Source organism: Lonchura striata, chromosome 21 (assembly GCF_050655825.1).
Source record: "Lonchura striata isolate lonStrDom1 chromosome 21, ASM5065582v1, whole genome shotgun sequence".
NCBI lineage: Eukaryota > Metazoa > Chordata > Aves > Passeriformes > Estrildidae > Lonchura > Lonchura striata.
The window spans coordinates 6,014,885-6,036,622 of NC_140723.1; the positions used below are offsets into that span (position 1 = coordinate 6,014,885).

General features: G+C 43.4%; 1 protein-coding gene across 2 annotated transcripts; it reads left to right on the forward strand.

The window, feature by feature from the left end:
* Window positions 1–553: 553 nt before the first annotated feature.
* On the forward strand, window positions 554–19,835 carry LRRC38 (leucine rich repeat containing 38). 2 transcript variants are annotated; one of them, XM_085558922.1, is made up of 4 exons: window positions 554–696; window positions 977–1,745; window positions 11,499–11,590; window positions 13,997–14,135. In XM_085558922.1, exons 2-3 carry the CDS (start codon window positions 1,118–1,120, stop codon window positions 11,585–11,587), a joined length of 717 nt encoding a protein of 238 aa, XP_085415048.1. In that variant the 5' UTR covers window positions 554–696; window positions 977–1,117; the 3' UTR covers window positions 11,588–11,590; window positions 13,997–14,135. The 2 variants fall into 2 exon arrangements, with proteins under 2 accessions (XP_085415048.1, XP_085415047.1); XM_085558921.1 differs by lacking the exons at window positions 554–696; window positions 11,499–11,590 and having other exon boundaries at window positions 13,997–19,835.
* The last annotated feature ends 1,903 nt before the right edge of the window (window positions 19,836–21,738 follow it).

A 21,738-nucleotide genomic window follows, 5' to 3' on the forward strand; every position in this document is an offset into this window, starting at 1 on the left:
AAAGATGTTTGACTTTGTGCTCTTGCACCCAAATTCCATCTGTCTCTAGAAAAATCTTTCATCATAGCACATAGGTGTGACCCCAGCTCTCCAGACTCTCTGCTTACACACCCTGCATAAGGAGGGAGGGATGGAGTTAAAAGTAAAGTGTGTAGCTGGCTGAGGACTTGCCTTTGTGAGTGTGGGTTTGAGGATGTCAGGAAAACACAGCTGCCTTGTTGCAAAATCATTTCTGCTGTCCCACAGGAGACAGGGAGATTGACTGTCAAATATTTCAACCCCCCTGAAAATGAAGAAAACCTGTTCAGTTTTAACTAGCTAAAGATTTGATCCACATTTTGCACTTTCACGTGGCCCAACAGACATTACTGGTGCTGTAGTAGAAAGTAGCTTTTTGGGTCATTAAAACAGGAAGGAAAAGCCCCTCACTTTGGAGACTGTATTCCTTGTTGCTGCTGTAGGTTATTCTTCTTGGTGAAAGGATACTGAGTCATATTTGGATAATGTGAACAAGCTTGCTCTAACAGCTGAGGAATCCAGAAACAGCACCAAGCAGAGTTCCTTGTCTTTGGGCTCCCCCCTTCTGCTCCCTGTTTTACAAAAAGAAGGGAAACCTGTCCTCAGCAGGCTCCAGGACACTGCCTGACCCTCGCTCGCTGTTGATCACCTTGATGGAGGCTCCTGCTAAGACACACAGTAAGTGATCTCATCGGGGATTTTTACCTGAAGGGCTTTTTAAGCAGAAGCTGTTGCTGTCAGAATCACAGGATCAGGTGTGATTTCCCCTTTGCTGGAATAGACAGCAAATATTCAAACGGGCTCAGGGCTTTTTTTAGCTCACAAAAGCAAGGGAGTCCTTTGAAAGATCCTCCGTGTACCCAATCATCGCTTTCCTCACCCTGTACAGCATCACAATATTCTGACAGTGTAAATCCTCACATTTGCCTCCCTCCCTCCCTCCTCCCTCCCCCTCCAGGCTGCTGCTATCGGATCTGTGATGATATGTGATCTCCTGGATACAATCAGACACACACACAAGTACCAGGCACTCCTGCTCAGCTGAGCAAAATGTCTTTCTCCTGAAGTGGTGCTCATCACAGCCTCCAGATCCTTGACGATGTTGCCATGCTTTCCTTCCTGCCTCCTTCCTTTTGCTGGCTTTGCCTGTCTGCTTTTCCTGCCCGGGGGTCATCTCTGCCCTGCTGTTTGTAGCTGTATGGACTACCACACCATAGACTGCCGGGATCAAGGACTCCCAAGTGTTCCTAATCCCTTTCCATTGGATGTACGGAAACTTCTTATAGCTGATAACAACATTCAGGCAATACCAGCTGACTTCTTTATATTTTATGGAGATCTAGTCTATTTGGACTTCAGGAATAACTCCCTCACCTCTTTAGAAGAGGGCACTTTTAGCAGTTCTACCAAACTGGTGTATTTAGACTTAAGCTACAACAATTTAACGCAGCTCGATGCTGGGATATTTAAATCAGCAGAGAAACTGATAAAACTGAGCCTTGGAAACAACAACCTGGTGGATGTGGACGAGGCTGCTTTTGAGAACCTGGACCAGCTCCAAGTGTTAGAATTGAATGACAATAACTTACAGAGCCTAAACGTGGCAGCCCTGGAAGCACTGCCCTCCCTGCGGACCATCCGCTTGGAGGGCAACCCCTGGGTGTGCGACTGCGACTTTGCCAATCTTTTCAGCTGGATACAGGACAATGCATCCAAGCTCCAGAAAGGTAAAGCTCTGTGGCTCTCAGAGCAGTCTCTGTGTCTGTCTGTGTGTGGCTGGGAGGGCAGGATGCTTCCTGCTCCCATTGTCTGTGTGCCTGCAGTTTGCTCAGGCTGTAATTGCATGCTTTCAACAAACGAGCCCTTTAAATTCATGTTGGCTTCTTTTAGCAGTAGGTCCTCCTCCCACTTAAGAAATAAAATATAAAAATTAAGCCCTAATAATTTTGATTTATAGACTAAATTTGCATAGGCAGTGAAAGAGCCTTTTCAAATTCATTCAGCCCACAGCTGGTTCTCTTCCAGACTTCATTTTCTCTCTGGCAAATATATTTTCTACAATAAGCCTTTTGAGCAGCTAAATATTCTGTGCCAGCTCCTTAGGAAAACTGTTTTTCCTCTCATTTTACTGATGAAGCTGCTACAAAAGAGTTAAATCCCCATTTTATGCAACTGTGATCATCAGCTCCTTCCTGGAAGTATTTAGTTGTGATGCTCTGTGTTTGAAACACTTCAGCATCTCAATCTGGGCTCTTTTCATTAAAAAAGCACTGCTTCCAATATGAGAAATAAATTGAAGTGACTTTAGAACCCCCCAAAATACAAGATATATAATCCTGGTATTTGAGCCAGTAATTTTTAGAAAGGCACAGAGGGGGGAAAAAATAAAAGTGTTAAGACTGCTATGTCTAGGGAATCCAGACTCATGTCCCACCAGACCCCAAAGCCTCTCTTAATCCAGCTTTAGCAGGAGATCATCTCACAGTTCACGTCTCCCAACAAGCACCAGGGCATCAACTCCAGCCACTGAGCAGCACCAGCTGCTCCCAAAGGCAGATTGCTGGGAGCAGGGAAACTCTGGGAGGGCCCCAGAGGGGAGGGCCCCCCACTTTCCACCACCCCGGGTTGCTCCAAGCCCCATCCAACCAGGCCTGGATGACTTCCAGGGATGGGGTAGCCCCAGCTTCTCTGGCCAGCCTGTGCCAGGGCCTCCCCACCCTCTCAGGGAAGGATTTTTCCTTATGTACCATCCAAACCTCTCCCTGTCAGTTTGAAGCTGTTCTGTGTCCTGCTCAGACTCTGCAGTCAGTTTTTCAGGCTCTTCCCATGCTTGTGACCTTGGGTAGCATCTTTCTAGTCCACTCATCTACCTTGCCCTGAATATTCTTAGCTGTAGGTCAGCTGTTTTAAGGAAGAAGTGATTCGAGGGAAAAGCGTTGGTATTTTTTCCTCTCTGTGTCAGTGAAACTTTGATCTCAATTCTTTCTAAACCAAACCCATTATCCCACCTTTCCTGATGCTTTAGTTTAAGTTTGCTCAATTTGAATCAAGTATTTGCCTGTTTCTAATGTTGAGTTCACACAGCAGTTCACTTTCTCCAGGCTTTTACTGAACTTCCAGGCTGTTCCCCTTGATCCTGACTGAGATCCTGACCTGTTCAGTTTGAGTCTGTCCCACCTCTTTCTCTGCTGCCTCCTCAGTGTTTTAAAGTTATCTGAACTTCTGTCTGGGCACCTCAAGTGAGTGAGCTTTCCTGCAGCACTGCCAGTTCCCCAGTGTCTCCCCAGCTCAGAGATGCTTTCCCACAGTGTTTTCCCTCATCCATAGCTCTGTTTTGGCCAAATAGCTGAAAAATTACCAGCTTATCCAGATCTTCCAAACTTTAACCAGGACTTGATTTGGGAAGACAAAAGGAAGGAGCAAATATTCGAGTGGTTGATTTGGTCAGGGCTGCCCTGCAAGGATTTGCATTTGTTGTCTGGAGTGAGCACCCTGCTCTCTTTGCACCCAGCCATGCCAGGGTGCACGGATGCAGAAAAGCACCAGGGCTTCTTGTGAGCTGCTGCCACAAAAACACTCACTGCCTCCTTTAAAAAAGCATCAAAACATTCTTCACAAAGGTGTCTGCAAAACCAACCCCAAAAAGGAAAGACTGCCTCAATGACTTTTTGAAATACGTGGCCACAGTTGCATGCTTTGCAAAACAACTTTTGGAAAGTCAGAGTTAAATTGTTAGAATTATGATTTGATAGCATTTTACACCCAGGTTCCAGTTTTTAATGATGTCACAACATGATTCCCATTAGGAACTGATTAAATTAGTGTTACTTGTCTGGTTACACTCATCCAAATCCACACTTGTCTGGCCTTTTCTGGGAACAGTGGGAAGGGCAACTCAATAAACACTGAACATTCAGACTCCCTGCCTGCTCCTGGTAGTTCTGTAAAGCTGGAGATGAAGAATTCTTGCAGCAAACACATCAGGATAAGTAGGGCAGCAGCATTTCTGTCTGGAAATACAGGAGGGAAGGTAGGGATGCATTTCCAGGGCCCAAGAAAAGATCTTGGCTGCTTCTCCTTTGGAATTCTGCAGCAGCTCCAGAGTTTGTGGTGCACTGGGAGAAGGACATTTGCAGACAGATTTAGGGTCTGGGCACTCACTTAGGTTCCTCACCTTGAGTGACACTAAAAGCAGCAGAATGTGCCTGTCTGAGGGAAGTCCCCCAGCAGCTGAACCCTTCACCAACCCAGCCACTGCTCCACTGCAGCACTGCAGGGAGCTCATCAGCCCAGCCTGCCCCTGGCTTTAGAAAAGAAATACTAAGTTGATTTAAAAAGGGGAGTTTTGTCTCTGTGAACTGAAATCTGGATAATTGATCCTGAAGCTCTGTCCCTCTGTAATTAAGGTTTCTGGAGGATTCAGTGATATGAACAAAAGCTGTACTTCAACTCATTAGTTTTGCAGGAGGCTCCATTTTCCTCCTGGCACAGCAGCAGAAGCAGCTTGCAAAGTTCAAACTTCTGCTGGCCTGCCTGCCCAGCTGGCTGCAAAGCTGGAAAGGCTCTGCCCAGCTGAGCTGCCTCTGCTCATCCAACAAACAGCTGGGATTTCAAGGATTTTACAGATTCCAGCATTTATTCTTCTAGCCTACATTTTAAATAAAGGCTTAACTGGCATTAGGTGAATACCCTCCCCAGATGATACTCTCATCCAGGCAAATTTGCAGGCAGACTTGTTAAAAAACAGCACTAAAATTTTGTTATTAAACCTAGCACTTTAAAACAGCAAACACGTTTTTTAATCATAAAGAAATATTAAATCCAGCATTTTCTTCATGCTGCAAAGCAAAACTAGAATATCCCCCTCTGATTTGGTTAGTAATTGATTAAAAACAAATTAGTGAGCATAACACAAGGCAAAGGAACTGTGAAGAGCAGTGGAAGGGTGATAAGTGGAAAAATTAGAAAAGTTATTTTCCCTGGAGAAGACAAAGTGTTTGCTGTTGGTCACAATGGATAAGTACAACAGTTATAAAGATTTTCTGTAGATGGATGTTTGGTTGTGTAGGCATTTGTTACACCTGAATGGCATATGGTGGCAAATGGTACCTATCAAAGCCTTCCCATCAGCAGGAGAATGGATATTAAGAATTCGGTTGTTTTTGTTTTGGTTTTTTTTTTTTTAATAGAGGAGTTGCTGTAAGATCTTTATCCCTACAAAGTATAAAAACTTTCATAGTAGGTTTTACTCCATGGGGCCATGAAAACTCATAGAACAAAAAAAATACCTTGAAAGAACAAATGCCTAAGTTGGTCTAAAAAAATACACTCAGCAACTTCTCATATTGGCCAGGCTTTCTTCTGCATTCAGAGCTTGTTGTTCATCACATTTATCTTGGCTAAAATTGCACTTTTCTTTTTTTCCTCATCTCTTAACCTAGACCTTTTAGTAATACCCTTTGAAACTCAGGGTTCAGCCAGCAAAAGATTGTCACTGGTGCAAATGACAGAACAGAGGGTTATGAACCTTCCATTTCAGTGTTTAAATACAAAGGGCTTTGATGGAATAAATTTTTGCTGATACTTCTTGTTTAAAATTAGTGCAAAAGACATTTCTTGAATCTCTCTGAGGATCCCATCAGGATGAAGGGATTGGGTTCAGATAAATGCCTGTAATAAAGCAATACAAGTAATCTGCAATGGCCACATTGAAGGGCTTTGTTGAAATTCCTGTTGCTGATTTTTATTTTCTGTGAACAGCCTTTGGGCAGCCGGGCCTGTGACCTTGTTTGCTAATGACTAAAGTATTTTTAACATACTTTTAATTAGAACTTAAGTACTCCTTGGAGTGTGACTGTAGTGTCTCCTTTCTGTCATATTGTCCTCATTTTGCTTTATGCTTCCTTTCTTCCCCTTATGTTTGGGAAATTGTATAGCGTTTATGGGATTAATTAATTTGTTTAGATATTTAAGTTCCCCATGACCCATTGCAAGAATTAAAAATTTTGCTGTTTGCTATAAAAACAGTATCAGAAAGACTTTTAGCAAAGGTTTAGACTGAGCATTTTTATGGGTAGCCTTTGCACATTTGTATTTCCAGGAAGATTTTAAAAACTCATTCAGAAGTGGCCAGAGACAGAATTCCAAATAGATTTGTGCTGTGATAAACAAAACAGATGTTCTCAATGTCTGAAATTGAAGTAGCCAAAGTTGAGGTGAGGACGGTGCTCATCGGATCAACTGTTGCTCCATTTTGGAAAGCTGTGGGTGGTGACTGCACAATTCTAAGATGGGTTTTAGTGTCACTACTGACACAGATGCTGTTTAGCTACTTGAAAGGCTTCTGTAGTTTTCAAGACCTCTTTGGAATGGATGGAGAAGTAAATTCTGGTGGAGTAGTATACTTCCAGATAAAGCAAAAGAACAGGAGAAGGATGGCAGGAGAGAAGGTAAGAAAAAAGCCAAGATCAGGTGACAGTGAGACTGTAAGCAGGAAATTCAGACTGAATTCAGTCTTAAAAGAGAGATTCAGAAGAGAATCAGTGTAGTGAGAATCATAAAATATAATCACTGAGGTTGGAAAAGACCCCTGAGGCCACCGAGTCCCAGCTGTGCCCTGTCCCCAGCCCAGAGCCCTGAGTGCCACCTCCAGCCCTTCCTTGGACACCTCCAGGGATGGGGATCCAAACCTCCCTGGGCAGTTCCAATTCCTGAGCTCCCTTTCCATGGGGAAATTCCTGCTGGTTCCACCCTGAGCCTCCCCAGCCCAGCCTGAGCCGTTCCCTCTGCTCCTGTCCCTGTTCCCTGGGATAAAATCCCAAATCCCCCCTGGCTGTCCCCTCCTGGCAGGAGCTGTGCAGAGCCACAAGGTCCCTCCTGAGCCTCCTTTGCTCCAGGCTGAGCCCCCCCAGCTGCCCCTCACAGGAGTTACCCTGCAGACCCTTCTAGACCCAGGAGAAAGGAATGATTTTTCTAAGCCTGTTCAGACATTCCATGCCATGAGGTTACATCTCTTGCTTCTTTCTATGGTCCCATTCCAACCTGAGATCTATTGCATAACTTATTCTATAAATTAAACAATCTCTCATTTCACTAATCCAGGCCTTTAATGAGTTTACAGAAAATATTAAGTCTTTTCTTCAAAACAAAGCATCATCATGACACAAGAGGACAGGTTTTGTTTAACATCTGAACTGACAGCCAGCAAGGACTGAGTGTTTCAAAAATCCTCTTGCCTTATCAGTCTTTATTAGCATTTATTTGTTCATCTGCTGTGGAGAGAAGGCTCCTTAACTTCATGTACCAATATAGAACCTGGGTGAGCTGCAGCTAGCAAGGACAGGCTGTTCTGTCCATTGCAGCCATCAGCTCTCCCCCAGTATCGTGCACATGCTCCCACACCACCAGGACAGAACAGGAGATCTGTGTGCCTGCAAAGGAATTAAAAGCCCTAAGACATTTCACACATTCAGCAGCTTTTATCCTGCTCAAGCAGAAACTCCTCACAGAAATTATATTCCTTAACAAGCGCATCAAATCTGTTTCTATATATACATATATAAATATATAATTTGATCTCCCAGACATTTTCAGTAAAATGATCTGACTGCCACTGGCTTTTCACTCTGTTTCTTCCATCCTAAGGTTATTTGGAGTGCTTCCATCTTTCACGGATTTGAAGATGTGAGGACAGCACTTGCAGATGTGAACACCTGATGTTGAACTTCATATTTAGGCATTGAGAAAAACTGCTAAGTACCCTCCAAAGCTGTTCTGCAATTCTTTAGGGCACTTGGCCATGAAAGTTTTATTTAGGGACCTAAATCTAGGCTTCAAGTTTTTAAAGCTTTACTGTTCTGATGGCTCAAGGCTATTTTCAATGAAATCTCATCTCACTTCAGAGGCAATGCTTCTCTCATTGCTTATTAATACATCTCATACATTTGTGACAGTGTTTAAGGAGACTAAGGCAAACCATAGCTGGGAGCAAAATACCACACAAGAAACAACATGCCACATTTAAACATTTCAAATCTCTGTCAACTACACTCAGCAACACAAGGGAACAGCTAAATTCCAGCCAAGAGGGCAAATGCCAATTTTACTCTAAAATAAAAAGCCTGTTGTAGTACCCTTTACTGTATCTGTAGTACTGAACATGTGTGCATGCAGCTCATTTAAACATTTATGGTTTCAGATATTTCTGTGGATATATTTATGTATTTTCATACATCCTCGTGCATGTCCCAGTGTGCTTTTGCATTATCTCATTCTGCTGCCCATTGCTGAATGGTAGGAAGCTCTGTGTCCTGGTACCTGCTTTTTGTGAACTCTAAAAGACCCCAAAAGAATTGAGGCTGCTTCTTTTTTGTTCTTTTTTTTTTTTTTTTTTTTTTTCTTTTAACTCAACATCCAAAATTATAGCTGGGCAATGTTGGCTAACAGACAGACCATAACTTTGAAATGCTAATGAATTCCAGAAGTTCTCCAGTCAAAAATATATTTAGCATAGGGACTAGAAATAAGCAGAGACAGAAAGACACAGGGAGTCCTTCAAAACAGGGTCAAGTGGACCTGGAGAAGGTGATGCCCTCGATATTTGTCTTTAACTGGAGGAGTATGGGCCAAAACTCACAGTGCAGTAGGGCAGCAGGCAACATATCCAGGGAAAGCCCCTGGTTTCAAAACTCTCCTGGTTCTTGTGATCAAGAACCTGGGAGAAACGTGGCTGGATTATGGCTGCAAAGTCCCAGCAGGATGCAGATGAAGCAGGGCCTCTGGGCTTTTGTTGGGGTTTTGAGATGGTGAGATCAGCCCAGTTATGACTTTGGGGTGTGACAGACTTGTTTGTCTCTTCTCAGTAATTTGCAAGGAAATTATTCATTATTTGCATGCAGACTGGTTTTGGGCTGCTTCTGTTTTCTAGGAGGCTCAGTTATACAGGGGAAAAATTTCAGCCTGGGCATAGTCCTGAACAGAAACAAACTCAAGGTGGTTTTTAGAATCTAGCAGCAGCCTAATTGCCTGTGGTTTATTGGCAGGGTTTAACTGCTGGACTTGGTGGAGTTGTACTCCTCTAATATAACGTGTTCAAAGTCATATTGTTCTGAAACCTATTTGGGAATTTCATTGAAATAACTCTACCTGGACCCCTCCTGCATCACTTCTTTATGAACCCACTTTTCCCCCCTTCTTTTTAAAAACACACCTCTCCTTTTAACCTTGTGGTTCTGGAATTCCAGCATTTTCACACTTCCCATGTTTCTTGGACAATCTATTCCTCAGGGTACATACCTGTGTTTCCATCCTTATTTTCCCAGAGTTGAGAGAAGCCTGTGTAGAGTCCAACACCTGTGCCTTGCCTGGCATTTCAAAGCAATCAGCACCAGTGCAGTACATCTGCTCCTTTTGGTGACATAGCAGAAGGATGCAGGGTGTGTGACATTGTCCTTGGGACAGCTGGAGTCATTACAGATAATGGGATGGCCCTGACCAAAATAACCCAAGCTGTGTATTTATAGCACACTCACACTTGTTATTTCATTTACAGTTTTGTTTGGTATGAAGAAGCAACTCCTTGAATATGTTGTGGGAGCAATGATGTAGATATATATAACTGTCATCAAAAGCTCTCTTGCTGCAGCCAAGCACTAAATACCAAGCTGCTTTGGCATGCCCTTTGCAAGAATACTGGCTGGTCTTTTAAAAGAATAAATCCTACAGAATAAATAAATAATAAAAAAATACAGAAACCCCCACAAAAAAACTATAAAAATTAATACCATGCAAGTAAAAATGGGAGAAAGCAGAGCTCTGAAGTTAAATGGCATCTCCTGTCCTCTAGAGGTTGTGTGTGGGGACAGGGATTGGATTGAGCCAGCTTAGCTGAAAGAGAATCACACAGAGGAAAAAACCTACACCCTACAAGAAAAAAACTACACCCTACACCCTGGGAAAATAAGGATGGAAACACAGGTATGTACCCTAAGGAATAGATTGTCTAAGTAACATGGGAAGTGTGAAAATGCTGGAATTCCAGAACCACAAGGTTAAAAGGAGAGGTGTGTTTTTAAAAAGAAGCGGGGGAAAGTGTGTTCATAAAGAAGTGATGCAGGAGGGGTCCAGGTAGAGTTATTTCAATGAAATTCCCGAATAGGTTTCAGAACAACATGACTTTGAACACGTTATATTAGAGGAGTACAACTCCACCAAGTCCAGCAGTTAATACTGATCACCTTCTAGAAACCATTCTTTAGTTCATTGTTCATGCAGAGGGTGTTTAATGCCTGGAATGATTTCCTGCCTGAGGAAAGAACAAAGATGGATTTATTGCTGGCACCAGTGGAACAGCACAGGTGGGGTACAGACCATCAGTGCTCCTCTGTCACAGGAACAGCCTACTTGTAAATAATGCAAACCAGGGCTGTGTCTATGGAAGGAAGCAGATGAAATGGGTTTGTCCATCTTCAGCAGGTGTGTGATGGTATTTTCAGGTGAAGAGTTGGAAGCTCTGGTGCAACAAGCCCTGCATCAGCTTTGGAAGGAGAAATTCCTTGTGCCACCAGAGACATAGCTGCTAGTTCCAAGTCTTACTGTTGACTGTTCCAATGAACAGTCTGTCCCAAATTCTCTTTGGAGTGCAAAGAAGAGCTTCAGTTTGGCTGTGCTGGGTTTTTCACCAGTGTCATGACTCAGTGAAGAGAAACATCCACCCAAAGGACTGACCAACATTCCTCCCCCTCAGGCCCTGCCCTGTGCTTGCACCCAGCTCTGCAGCGTGCCCTGGCTGTCCCAGCACAGCTCTGGGAGGCTGCCCTGGCTGTGCACAGGAGAGCTCAGCTCACTCTGTCTTTTGGGAGAGGTGGTGCCTGCACAGCGTGCCTGAAGCTCCAGGCTGGGAGCCAGCCAGACCCCTGCCCTGGCCTGTGGTCTGTATTTCACCTCCTGGCATCTGTTATTCCAATAACTAAGAATTCTCTAAAAACTTGAGGCCACAAAAGTCTGCTGGGCTGTCACAGAATAAAGCAAGTAGCAAATTCCCATCTTATCTATTTGGTTTGAGAACATGACCTAGATTCCAGTACCCACGGCTACATGGAGAGGAGCATCTTTATTTCTCCTTATTGTATAATGAGTCTCAATATCCTTGCAGTACACTGATTCTCATAGCAAGCAATACCCTCGAAGTGCCTTGGTGTGCTGCAGATCCTTTGCTGTTTGCATTCTGTGTGTTGTGGGAAATGGGAACAGAGCTGACAGTGCACAGGGTCAGCTTTGATCCATGGCAGAACTGCTGCTGGGAATGAAGGAGTGAGCTCCTTCCCATGTCTGGGATCCTGGGCAAGTGTGACCATGGTAAGTTTTCTCTAAAGCCAAGGGCTGCAGTATGTAGAACTGCTCAGAACAAGAGTTTTCTTTTGGAGCCTTCTTTGCTCTCTTTATTTTTAATATATTACTTTTTTACTTCCTCCCTTATCCAGATCTGATATTCCATCCCATCACTCCAGCACAGAAGTATTTTAAATGCTGCCAGTTGAGAATTTCTTTTGCATCTGGACAGAAATTTTAAAAGGTAGAGTTGCTTATGGTCAGCTGTGCCCTCTTTCTTTTGAGGGGCTTGACTCAGATGCTCTGAAAACAGCAGTTCTCAGGAGGTCTCAACATGTGTAAGACTGATTTCTTTTACAGAAACAGTTGTACAAAAAACCCTTGTTTTCTCTTGTGCTTGCTACAAGTGAAATGGAATTTGTGTAGGTGCTGTATTCACTTGGTGCAGGTTTTCCTGCCAAAATGCTGCAGTGATCTTTTCACATTAGCAAGGAATTACCTCTTCAAATGAATTTGCAGTATGTTGCACTCATGCAACTGCTTTGATTACTGTCAGGAATATATGTATTTACTGAAGAAAAATCTTTGATTTTTAAAATCTGATTTAAAAGACACAGGTATTGAAATTCCAGCCAATATTTTTTCACTCATTTCTCAAGGTTTTGAATAGGGAAGGATATTAATCAGTCCCCCATTTTGCTTACTCTGATTAATGCCTAGAGATGCTACTTACAAGTCTTACTGAAATGAAAGTATGATTTGGTGGCCAGCTCTTGTGGTAGGTACATTCTTCTCTCTTTCCAGATTTTTCATAGAGGAGCACAGAGAGAAGAAAGAGAAAACAATTTCTATTTCTGCTCCTTGTTTTCCCATATGGAATGTGTTTAGAGAATTGTTTACCTGGGGTGATGGCTTGGTTGGATTCTGGTGAGGATTGTTTGAGCCTGATGGTCAATCCAACCTACCTGGGGCTGGACTCTCAGAGAGTGTCAGGAGTTGGGAGTGAGTCAGATTTGGGAGTTAGAAAAAGTAGTTTTGTAGTTTTAGTATCTTCTTTAAATAGTACATATAGATAACTTATTGTTTTACATTCCTTCATAGAGGAAGAGAAATTTGATAGACTAGAAGTTTGTCCAATGTTGTTGGAGAGGTTGCATTTTCACTCTCTAATCCATTGTCACCTTTAGAAAACTATAAATGCTAGAGTCAGAAATAAACTGCTCTCTTTTACCAAGAGAGCAGAAGTGTGTGTGGTGCTTTCTCGTGTCCTGTAGTGACAGCTGGGCAGCTCTCAGGACCTTCCCAGTCACAGCAGCACAAGAAAGAGGGAAAGCCACAGAACTTTAGGCAAACCTGACAGATACCGGATGGCTTTTAGGGATCAAAATTGAATAAAATCGTCATTACAAGGTCAAGTAGGTCACGGTGATAATTGGTTCCACAGTGGAATTAATTTGAACTCCTTCTCAAATCAACACAACAGCTGGGCTGGCTCCAGACAATCAGGGCAGCAGCACTAACCTGAGGAGCCTGGGTGTAGCAGTAAAACATCACATGCCCCAGCTCTCCAGCCACAGGAAAGCTGGGATTCACAAACGCTGGGGGAATCTTAGCATCACCATTCCTTGTTTAAAGTGACATTGTGGGATTCAAATGGGACAGAAATGCCATGTGCTCTGTGTGCATGCAGCAAGGCAGAGCCCAAACCAGAGAGAGCACCCTGGGATCATCAGGAGAGAGGAAGTGGGTCAAGTAACTCAGCAGCAGATCTTGTGTCATTAACACACAATTCTTGCATTTCCCCTTCACATTCATGTCCTTAATTTTGTCCTTAATGTGAGACAAAAGCTGCTTTGCCAGCAGCTCTACAGACTTTGTTCACTTTAGTATGGGTTCCATTCTAGCCCTGGAAATCCCTCTCCTGATGTGAAGAGGGAACTGGGCATATGCAGTAAATTGTGTGCTTTTACCATCCAGGATCCAACTGTATTCTCACCACTTCTTAAATCTGGGGGGTTTTTGCTTTCACTACAAAGAACACAGCTCTTGGCATTCTCCAGTAATGCAGGGAGGAACAATATCTGTCAGTCTGCATGGCTTCAGGGCAGCCAGAGAGAAAAGGAGGAAGCAGGTCACAGACAAAAAAGCATCCATAAAACCCAAACTCTTTTTTGAACAGAAAAAAAAAAACCCAAAAAACTCTAGTTTGGAACTACATGGAAAAAAGTAATATAGAAGGGTGTGGAAGGAACTTCAGTATCCCTCTTACCCAGTTTTGGAGTCAGAGTTTGTGTTCAGATGGAGTAGCTGGGAATTGCTTTCAGGTCTCCAGGTTTAGATGCATCTAGGGTTCAACATTCACTTTTTGTAATTCCTCCAAATCATGGCCCTAGATCACACCTGAAAGCAAACCTAGATCACACCTAGATCATCCCTGGAAAGCTGCAGATGGAATAACTTAATTTCCAGGAGCTGCTCAAAGGGGCTCTGTAATGGCTTTTGGATAGTGACAGGTTTTGTTCCATTTCCCCCGAATATTTTATAATTCCATAAACCTGGAATTAACCCTAAAACTTTTCTTCAGCCATTCAATCTCTGACCCAGAACAAGAGAAGAATTCATCTGCTGCTTTGTTTCCCTTTCCTTGCAGGTCTCCATGAAATCCAGTGCTCCCTGCCCGTGGAGAACAGGAGGATCTTTCTGAACGAGTTATCTGAGGTCAGCTTTAGTGAATGCAAATTCAGTTTGTCATTGACAGACCTTTTTATCATCATCTTCTCTGGAGTCGCCGTGTCCATCGCTGCAATCCTCTCCAGCTTCTTCCTGGCCACCCTGGTGCACTGCTTCCAGAGGTGTGCCCCCAGCAAGGATGATGATGAAGATGAAGATGACAGTGAGGACTGAACTTAGTCAAAATCCTTAAGTTTCCTTGGTTCATCAGTTACCAGATCATCAGCCAAAGTCTATGAGGAAAAAAACAAAAAAAGTAGAGTGAAAGCTTTAAACATGACTGAAACTCCCAATGTGTAAGGATCCCTTCTAGCCACTGCTGGTCACAGGCAGGAATGGCAGACCCGAGACTGTCACCTCTTCTTGCACATGTGCCCTGCTGCAATCAGACTGGGTTGATTTCCATGTCCTTAACCAAGCACTGCATTTGAGCTTGAAGAATGAAAGGAAAAAAGGGGGAAAAGCCAAAAAAAAGTCCTAATGTTTGAAAAGATGAGTTTCCAGATTGTCCTGATGAGATGCAGATTCTTATAAGTGCTTGAAGTTTTCCTAGATACACTTTGAAAATGACTGGATGAATGGAGCTGTTTCAGATTGACAATACAGAAGCAATTCAAAATAGTATCCTTCCCAGATCTAAGTACTGGGAGATTCTATTAAAACTCACACAAAATGCAATTAGAATGATTCCTAGAATTGTAGAAAGCATGAGAGGAAGGTTGGCATTTTCCCCCTACAAAAGTTCTCCAGAAACATTCATCCTCCATGTAATGACAGCAATTGCAGGCACCATTCAGCAAAAAAAAAAAAAAAAAAAAAAATATATTTCTGTAAGTGAATATGATTCTGGGTCTGAGTCATCCACTGCAGATGCCTGGCACTTCTTTGGTCATGGCACAAATACTAAATTTAACATCCTTTTGCATTTTTAGATGCAGTGAAGTAAAGGATTTCCCTCCCTGTAATGCTCAGCACCAATAACTGTTGCAGCACCCAGTGCATTTAGCTATTTTAAAGCACTAAGGGCTATATTCTGCTCCTGGTTATACTGGAATAACCCAAATGAGACAAACACCATGATCCAAATTGGCAACTGTATAAACAAAAGTGAAATCTGGCCCAACATATTTCTGACTGTATTATAGATTTGTCAAAACTTGAGCTCTTCTATATGATGGTAGATATTTTTGTTAAAATTTAAAAAGACATTTATTACAAGAGATTTTTGGAATAGTGCTGGACAGCTTTTTAGGATAAGTATATTTTTAAAATATTTGAAATGGAAATATTTTTTTAAAGCTCTGTGTATTTAAATTGTTATCTAGAGTAGCTGTGAGGGCTTAAAGTAATGAACAACATAGTAATAAGCAAGCTAAGGACTGTATGCTATTATAAAGTAATTAGAGCTGATAAAAAGTAGCATTTGTTTAACTACTGTAAATGCTATTATTTCTTTTCAAAAGCACTGTTTGTTTAAAATACTGCCTTGCTCAGTAGGAGGGAGTTGGGGTGGCAGGGTCCAGCAGACACCTTCCATCAGCGCTGCTGGGGATCCCCACCCAGGGGGATAGAGCCTTTGTTTCTGTTAGCTCACAGCTTATCCAATGCACTTCCTGCTTCCAGCGTTAGGATATGACTTCTGAAAACTGAGACAGAATTAAGCAGGACAGTGAGAGGCTATTCTGTATCAATACTGTCTCATTCTAATACAAGTCCTTCAAGAAAAATGAAATTACATTATTTTCACTGTGTAGTGCCATGATTATCAACAACACAAATATATTTATAATTTCAACCTGGGTTTTGATATTTATTTGTATGTGGTGATGAAAAAGGACAAAAACCATGCCCGATTCACCTTTTCTAAGGGAGGTTTTGCAGGGTGGTTGGAAACACATGTTGTCCAGTGCAGCTCCTGAGCCACCTACCTTTCCCACAAATACAGATCTGTTATCAACAGTTTTATATTTAGAGCTGTGCAAATTGTTCAGTCGTGGAATAGGAAAGTGGGTCACACTTCTTATGGACTCAAAAACTCACAACTGGTTAGCAAAAAATGATTTCTCCTACCAAACCTCCCAGGGAGTCACCAGTGGATGTTCCCTGTCCTGGGGAATGAACTCATGGCTTGGTGCAACCACCCTGGAAGGCTCAGGAATTTTGCAGAGGTCATGTATCAAACTCAGCTATTTTGACTGGGCTCTGCTCTCACTTGCAGGTTCACCCTACTGTGATGCCTCTGAAGGAAGATGTAGAATTGTTTTGTAGTTTGTAGCTTTTTGTTGGACCCAGCACAAAGCTCTGCAAGCTCTGGTTCTATCTGGGACGTACGAGGAGCACACCAAGCTGCCACCCACACAAGCTGGAGAGCAAGGCTTGGCAAAGCTTTATTTGGGAAGCTGCTATTCTGGATACTCCATGGCACCAAAGTGATTCTGCAATGTAGGGTTTTTTTCTGGATCAGAAACTTCAGTGATATTTTTAAATTCTGTTTTTCCCTATAAGTAATGTACATTTCAGAACTATTGAACACCCCCGGTTAGTAATATTGATTCATTGTGAGCACTAGCAGTTGCCAACTATTAATATTGATTTTGCATAATTCTAATTGCTAGTAAGTGAGACACAACTTTGATTTAGTTCTAATTGGGATTTTTGTAATTTTACAGAATCTTGAGAGCAAAACACTCTCCTGTTGGAATATTGCCAGAACTAGTGATCACCATGCAAAACCTTGAAAGGTGATTTCATCATCAATAGAGAGTGGCCCGAGGGCTGTATTGCACTTGCAGTTTTGGCTCCACAAAGGTGTAAGACAGAGCAAATCCCCTCTCCAGGTTTGGGGCATGGAGGGGATATTTCCATGGCTGGGGCGTGGGGAGCCTGCACTCCCTGCTCGGGCTGCAGTGACCCACATTGGGATCAGAGGAGTCACAGTGGTGCCAAATGAGAGCTGAATTTAGCTCCCCTTCCCTCCAGCAGCACTGCCAGTGGGTGATCAGAAATGTACCCTGCAAAGTTCTTCATTTACAACTTCCCCTCTAAAATAGAAATAGCTTCACTTTCGTGGGGCTCTGTCTCACTGTCAGAACCAAGCAGACGTTTTACCTGCTTCAAGGGGAAGGAAAGACACTCTGCATGACCCAAATAAAGCCTTGCAGGCTCCAGGAGCCAGGAAGCAGCTGCCACATTGCCTGCAGTTATGTCTCCTTGATGAAATGCTAGAGCTTGGTATGTGTGGGGATCCAAAACCTGCGCAAAAAACCAAATCTGCATGATGTCATTGAGACAGCCTGACTTTTAGAAGTGTGCACACGGGTTTTAAAAAGCCCTGATCCACAAAATATTAAAATAAATATCACCTAAAACAACTGTCCAAACCCAGCATTTCATCCCCAGTGAGCCACCATCCTTCCTGCTGTGCCTCTTGCTCAGACATGGACATTAATGGGACAGGTTTTACAGCAGTGCTGGAATAAAAATGCACTGGGATATGTCAAAGGGTGGCTCTGGAAGATCCTACAGAGAGGCACAGTGCTTGCCTACCTCAGACAAGGAGTGGAGAGTGACCCATTGCACACTGACAGCTAAAATCCAGCATGACTTTCATAGAAATGGCAAAAACTGGGCTTGTCTTTGAGCTGTGGGAAGAGCTGTGTGCACTCCCTGTGTGGGCAGAGGTGTGTGACAATTCTGGGGCTTGCTGGAAGTGTCCCCCTGTGCAGCCCCAGAGGAGGAGCTGAGCTGGGTCCTGTCCCCCATCCCCAGCCAGCTGCAGACCCAGGGCAGCAGCACTGTGCAGGACCTTCCAACCTCCTCTGTGAGTAAATTACTTTATTTCCAGGGCTGGCATGTCTAAGTTCAGCTCACATCCTCCAAAATAAAGGAGCAGGGCTTTGATAGTGTCCAAATTCAACCATTCCTCTGGGAGGACAGGGTTTGATCACCCATGGTTTAACCTGTTTCATTGACCTCCCGTGGCACTGGGATGCTTGGCTGTGGAGGAAAGTCCTTGTGATTCATGGTGGTGGAATGCTGAATCCTTGTGTAGTCTTTCCAAGAAAAAAACAGAAATATACATGAGGAAATTAAATTTTTGGAGAGTAAGATCTGCCAAAGGTTCTGAGTGTCATACAGCCTTTTATTATTTCATGTCCTCCCTGTCACCACTGGAGCAATATAGCCTTGTCATAGAACAGTAGAAAACTGTGGGGAACCACAAACACATGATTAGTGATGCTTTGTCCCAAAAATACCTGGATTTATAATCAGATTCACACTCCCACACTGACCTTTAGGTGTTGCTTTCTGTATCTTCATATCACAATTGTGAATAAAAAATAACATCCCAGTTTGGTGCTTCCTCTGAACAGTGCAGCAACACAGAACTAACCAAACCAGGACAAGCACAGGTCCAACTCTCTATCCAATCACCCAACTTCTACTGTAAAGAGTGAGTAGGAAAAAACTGCTGAATTTTGAGCTGACACAGAGAGAGAGCCACAGCAGCTCCTCTGTCACAATGCAAGACTGGAATTATGCTGTGTTTCTCCAGCTCCCAGCAGCTCTCACACCCCACCCAGAGCTCCCTGAAGCCATGTGAAATTGTGTTACTTTGGGTTAGTTTAGCAGCACACAGTGTGTTTTTCTGGGGCTTGTCAAAACCCCTACCAGTAAATACTTTGGAGCAGGCTTCTACTGTTCATTTTGTGGGATGTGAAAACTTGCAGAGAGGTGGGCAGCAAGTAAGGAGTGAACCAGCTTGGGCCAGGGCTGCTCAGCAGAGACAAATTTGCTTCAAGGCTGCTTTGCTTTCATCTCAGAGCTGCTTTTCTGGGAGCAGTGGTTAGCTCCCATCTTAAAAAAACAAATTATTTTTAAAACAAAAATTGGAAGAAAAAGCTGCTTTAGAGATTTTTCACTCCAGAATGACTTTTATTTTAACAATCAAATTAACACAAACCCCACAATGTAGGGTTATAAATGAAAGCAGAAAGTATTTGAACCATAAATTCATTAACATTACACTGTATGGCAGGAAAGTAAGTACAGACCTAATATTTAATTTTTATTATTCCTTGAGGGAACAGAAGAGATCAGGCTGGTTATTGTTTTTGAGGAAAGTATCCCATGCAGGCTGATTCCTTCAGGTTTGGGGTAGGGGATGCAGATTATCCACCATGAGGGGGTTGTGAGACTGTGAGTGCATCAAAGTAGGCAATTGCTTTCTGTTCGACCTGAGTAAGCTGTGACAAAAGAAATTGCAGCTGCCTTCAATCCTGATTTCGCTGTTAAATGATTTGGGATCCCATCTGGTAAAGAGTGGTGCAGCTCCATCCCCTTCACTGCTGTTCTAGCCTGGTGTACCTGATGAGGAAAGTGCCTGGGCAGTGGGAGCTCTGCCCGTGTGGGCTGGGGGTGTTTATTCTCTACGTTGTTGTGTAAAAAGAAGGAAAATAACTTGTCGCTATAGGACACGAGAAAGCACAACACGAGCCACTGGGATGGCAAGGTAAAAAAGAAGAAGGTTTATTTCTCTGACTCCAACTTTTATACTTTTCCAAAGGTGACAGTGGATTGGAGAGTGAATGGGCCACCTCTCCAAAGACATTGGACAAATCACCAGTACATCAACTTCCTCCACCCCCACGAAGGAATGCAAAAAATATGATGTTTATAGAAAAATGTGTGGGAAAGTTTTCTAACAGAATGTAAACTCAGAAGGCTTTAGAAAATATTAAGAATCAGGGTGACAATAACTCTGTGTGGCTCTGGTGATCTGAGTGCATGGGAGTTACCTGGGTTGATGGTGTCTGCACTGGGGGGTGATCTTAATTTTATTTAGAGTGATGGGCAGCATTATTTGGAGATTGCAGAGGCTCTTCCAGCTGTGCTCTGGACCCAGGGCTCTCTGCTGTGTGAAAGAATCTGAACAGCTCCCCTGTGAGAACCCCGGCCTTATTCTGGGGTCCCATGTGATGGTGAAATTTCTCCTCCAGCCCGTGCTTCCAAAGAAAAACTGCGCAGGCTCTTGCTGTTCAGTCTCAAGGCAGTTTATTGTGAGTTATCTAAAAGATTTTCTTCTGGGGCTGCTGTGGTTTGCTCACAGCTCAGGCAGAGGCACACACACACCCTGACATCCTCTCTGACCCCGACTGCTTCTTCTCTCCCCACCCAGGGCTGCTGCTGTCTTTTATATGATATATTACGTATTACATGTTTATAGTTTTCCCCCAATATCTACTACCTATGTTACAAAGTGCTTTTCTACTCTAAACCAATTTGTGAGTGCCAACATCACCAAGAACATGGAGGCAAGGAAGAAGAAGGAGGAAGAACAGGATCAGCCCACTTTCCTCCATCTGACCCCCATGTACAAAGTAAAAACCCCCCTGGACAGGTGCTAAAACCCCCCTGTACAATACTAAAAAAATTTCCCCTCTGTTTTGTATCTACTTTTACTATTCTATCTAACCCTTTATGACTGCTTGTTCCACCTCCAAAGTTGGTAACTCATTCCATGGCTCAAACTCAAAATCACAGCTGTTTCCAGCTGCCTGCCAGGGTCTAAAATGCTTCTGACCAAGGCCTGGAACCTCTAAAAATGTCTGAGGGACATTTTGAGTTCCAACACTCCCCAAAACTCAGCTGCAGCCCTGCGTGGCACAGAAGGTGTCCCTGCCTGAAATCACTGCCCATCGCTGGCCTAGTTTGATGATGGATTTATAATGAACATCTTTAACCTCAGCCTAGCCCAGCCATCTGCTCTGGGAGGCAAGCTGGCACTCCAAAGCCATTTTCTGCTTCAAGGTGTCTCCTTGCAGTCTCACAGGAGACACAGTGACTCATCTCCTCCCACCAGGCTACGGCAGGATTGCCACCCAGCTCAGAGTGAAGCTCTGCTGCTGCTGGCTCCAGAGCTGAGTGGGACTGAGGCACCAAACCTGAGCATTTTTGCTTCCCAGCTGAATCACAGAGGGGTGACACGGGAATCTCCTGAGGGATGTGAATATGGTGAAGCCCGTGGCCCACATCACAGCAGGGAAAACCCTGCACTTACTCAGCCTCCCCAGGCCTCCCTTTGCAGCTCCTGGTGAAATTCTCTCCCTGCCTGTTCTGTCTCCATCAACTCCTGAGACTTCATTCTTAAACTTTCATGGCAACTGTCCATTTTTCTACTTAAGAGGATGGCTCAGGAAGGGAAAGTGTCAGTGAAGGCACTCACTTCATTAATGAAAATCATTTTTGGGTTATGAAATTGCTCTCCACCTGCCTTCTGTTAGCAAAAAGGAGCCTTTGTCAAGTCTCCAGGATTTTGGTCTGCCTTCTATTGCAGCACTAAAAAATTAGGGACATCCAATCTTAAATGGAAAACTTTAAGAAGCTTTGTCTCATAAAGTGACGTCTAAGACTTGTCTGTCTTTAATTCCATGTTCTTTACTAGATGATCCCCCCTGCTGCAGCCTTCAAACGAAGCGATTTAAAATGGATCAGATATTAAAGCTTTAAGATCAGATTTTAAAAGAAATGAAATGCTATCAGGACTGTAATAGCAACAGCTGCTGTGCCTGCCAGCTGGACTGCAGACTTAATCACTGCATGAAATCCCAGTTCCCACAGTCCTGCACTTGTTTTCTCTCTCCAGGCCCTGGCAGACACCAC

Excerpts from the sequence above, each read along its gene's own strand:
- LRRC38 (XM_085558921.1), top strand. The coding sequence starts at position 1,118 with ATGTTGCCATGCTTTCCTTCCTGCCTCCTTCCTTTTGCTGGCTTTGCC. Across the intron at positions 1,746-13,996 it reads TGCATCCAAGCTCCAGAAAG|GTCTCCATGAAATCCAGTGC; the intron begins GTAAAGCTCTGT and ends CTTTCCTTGCAG.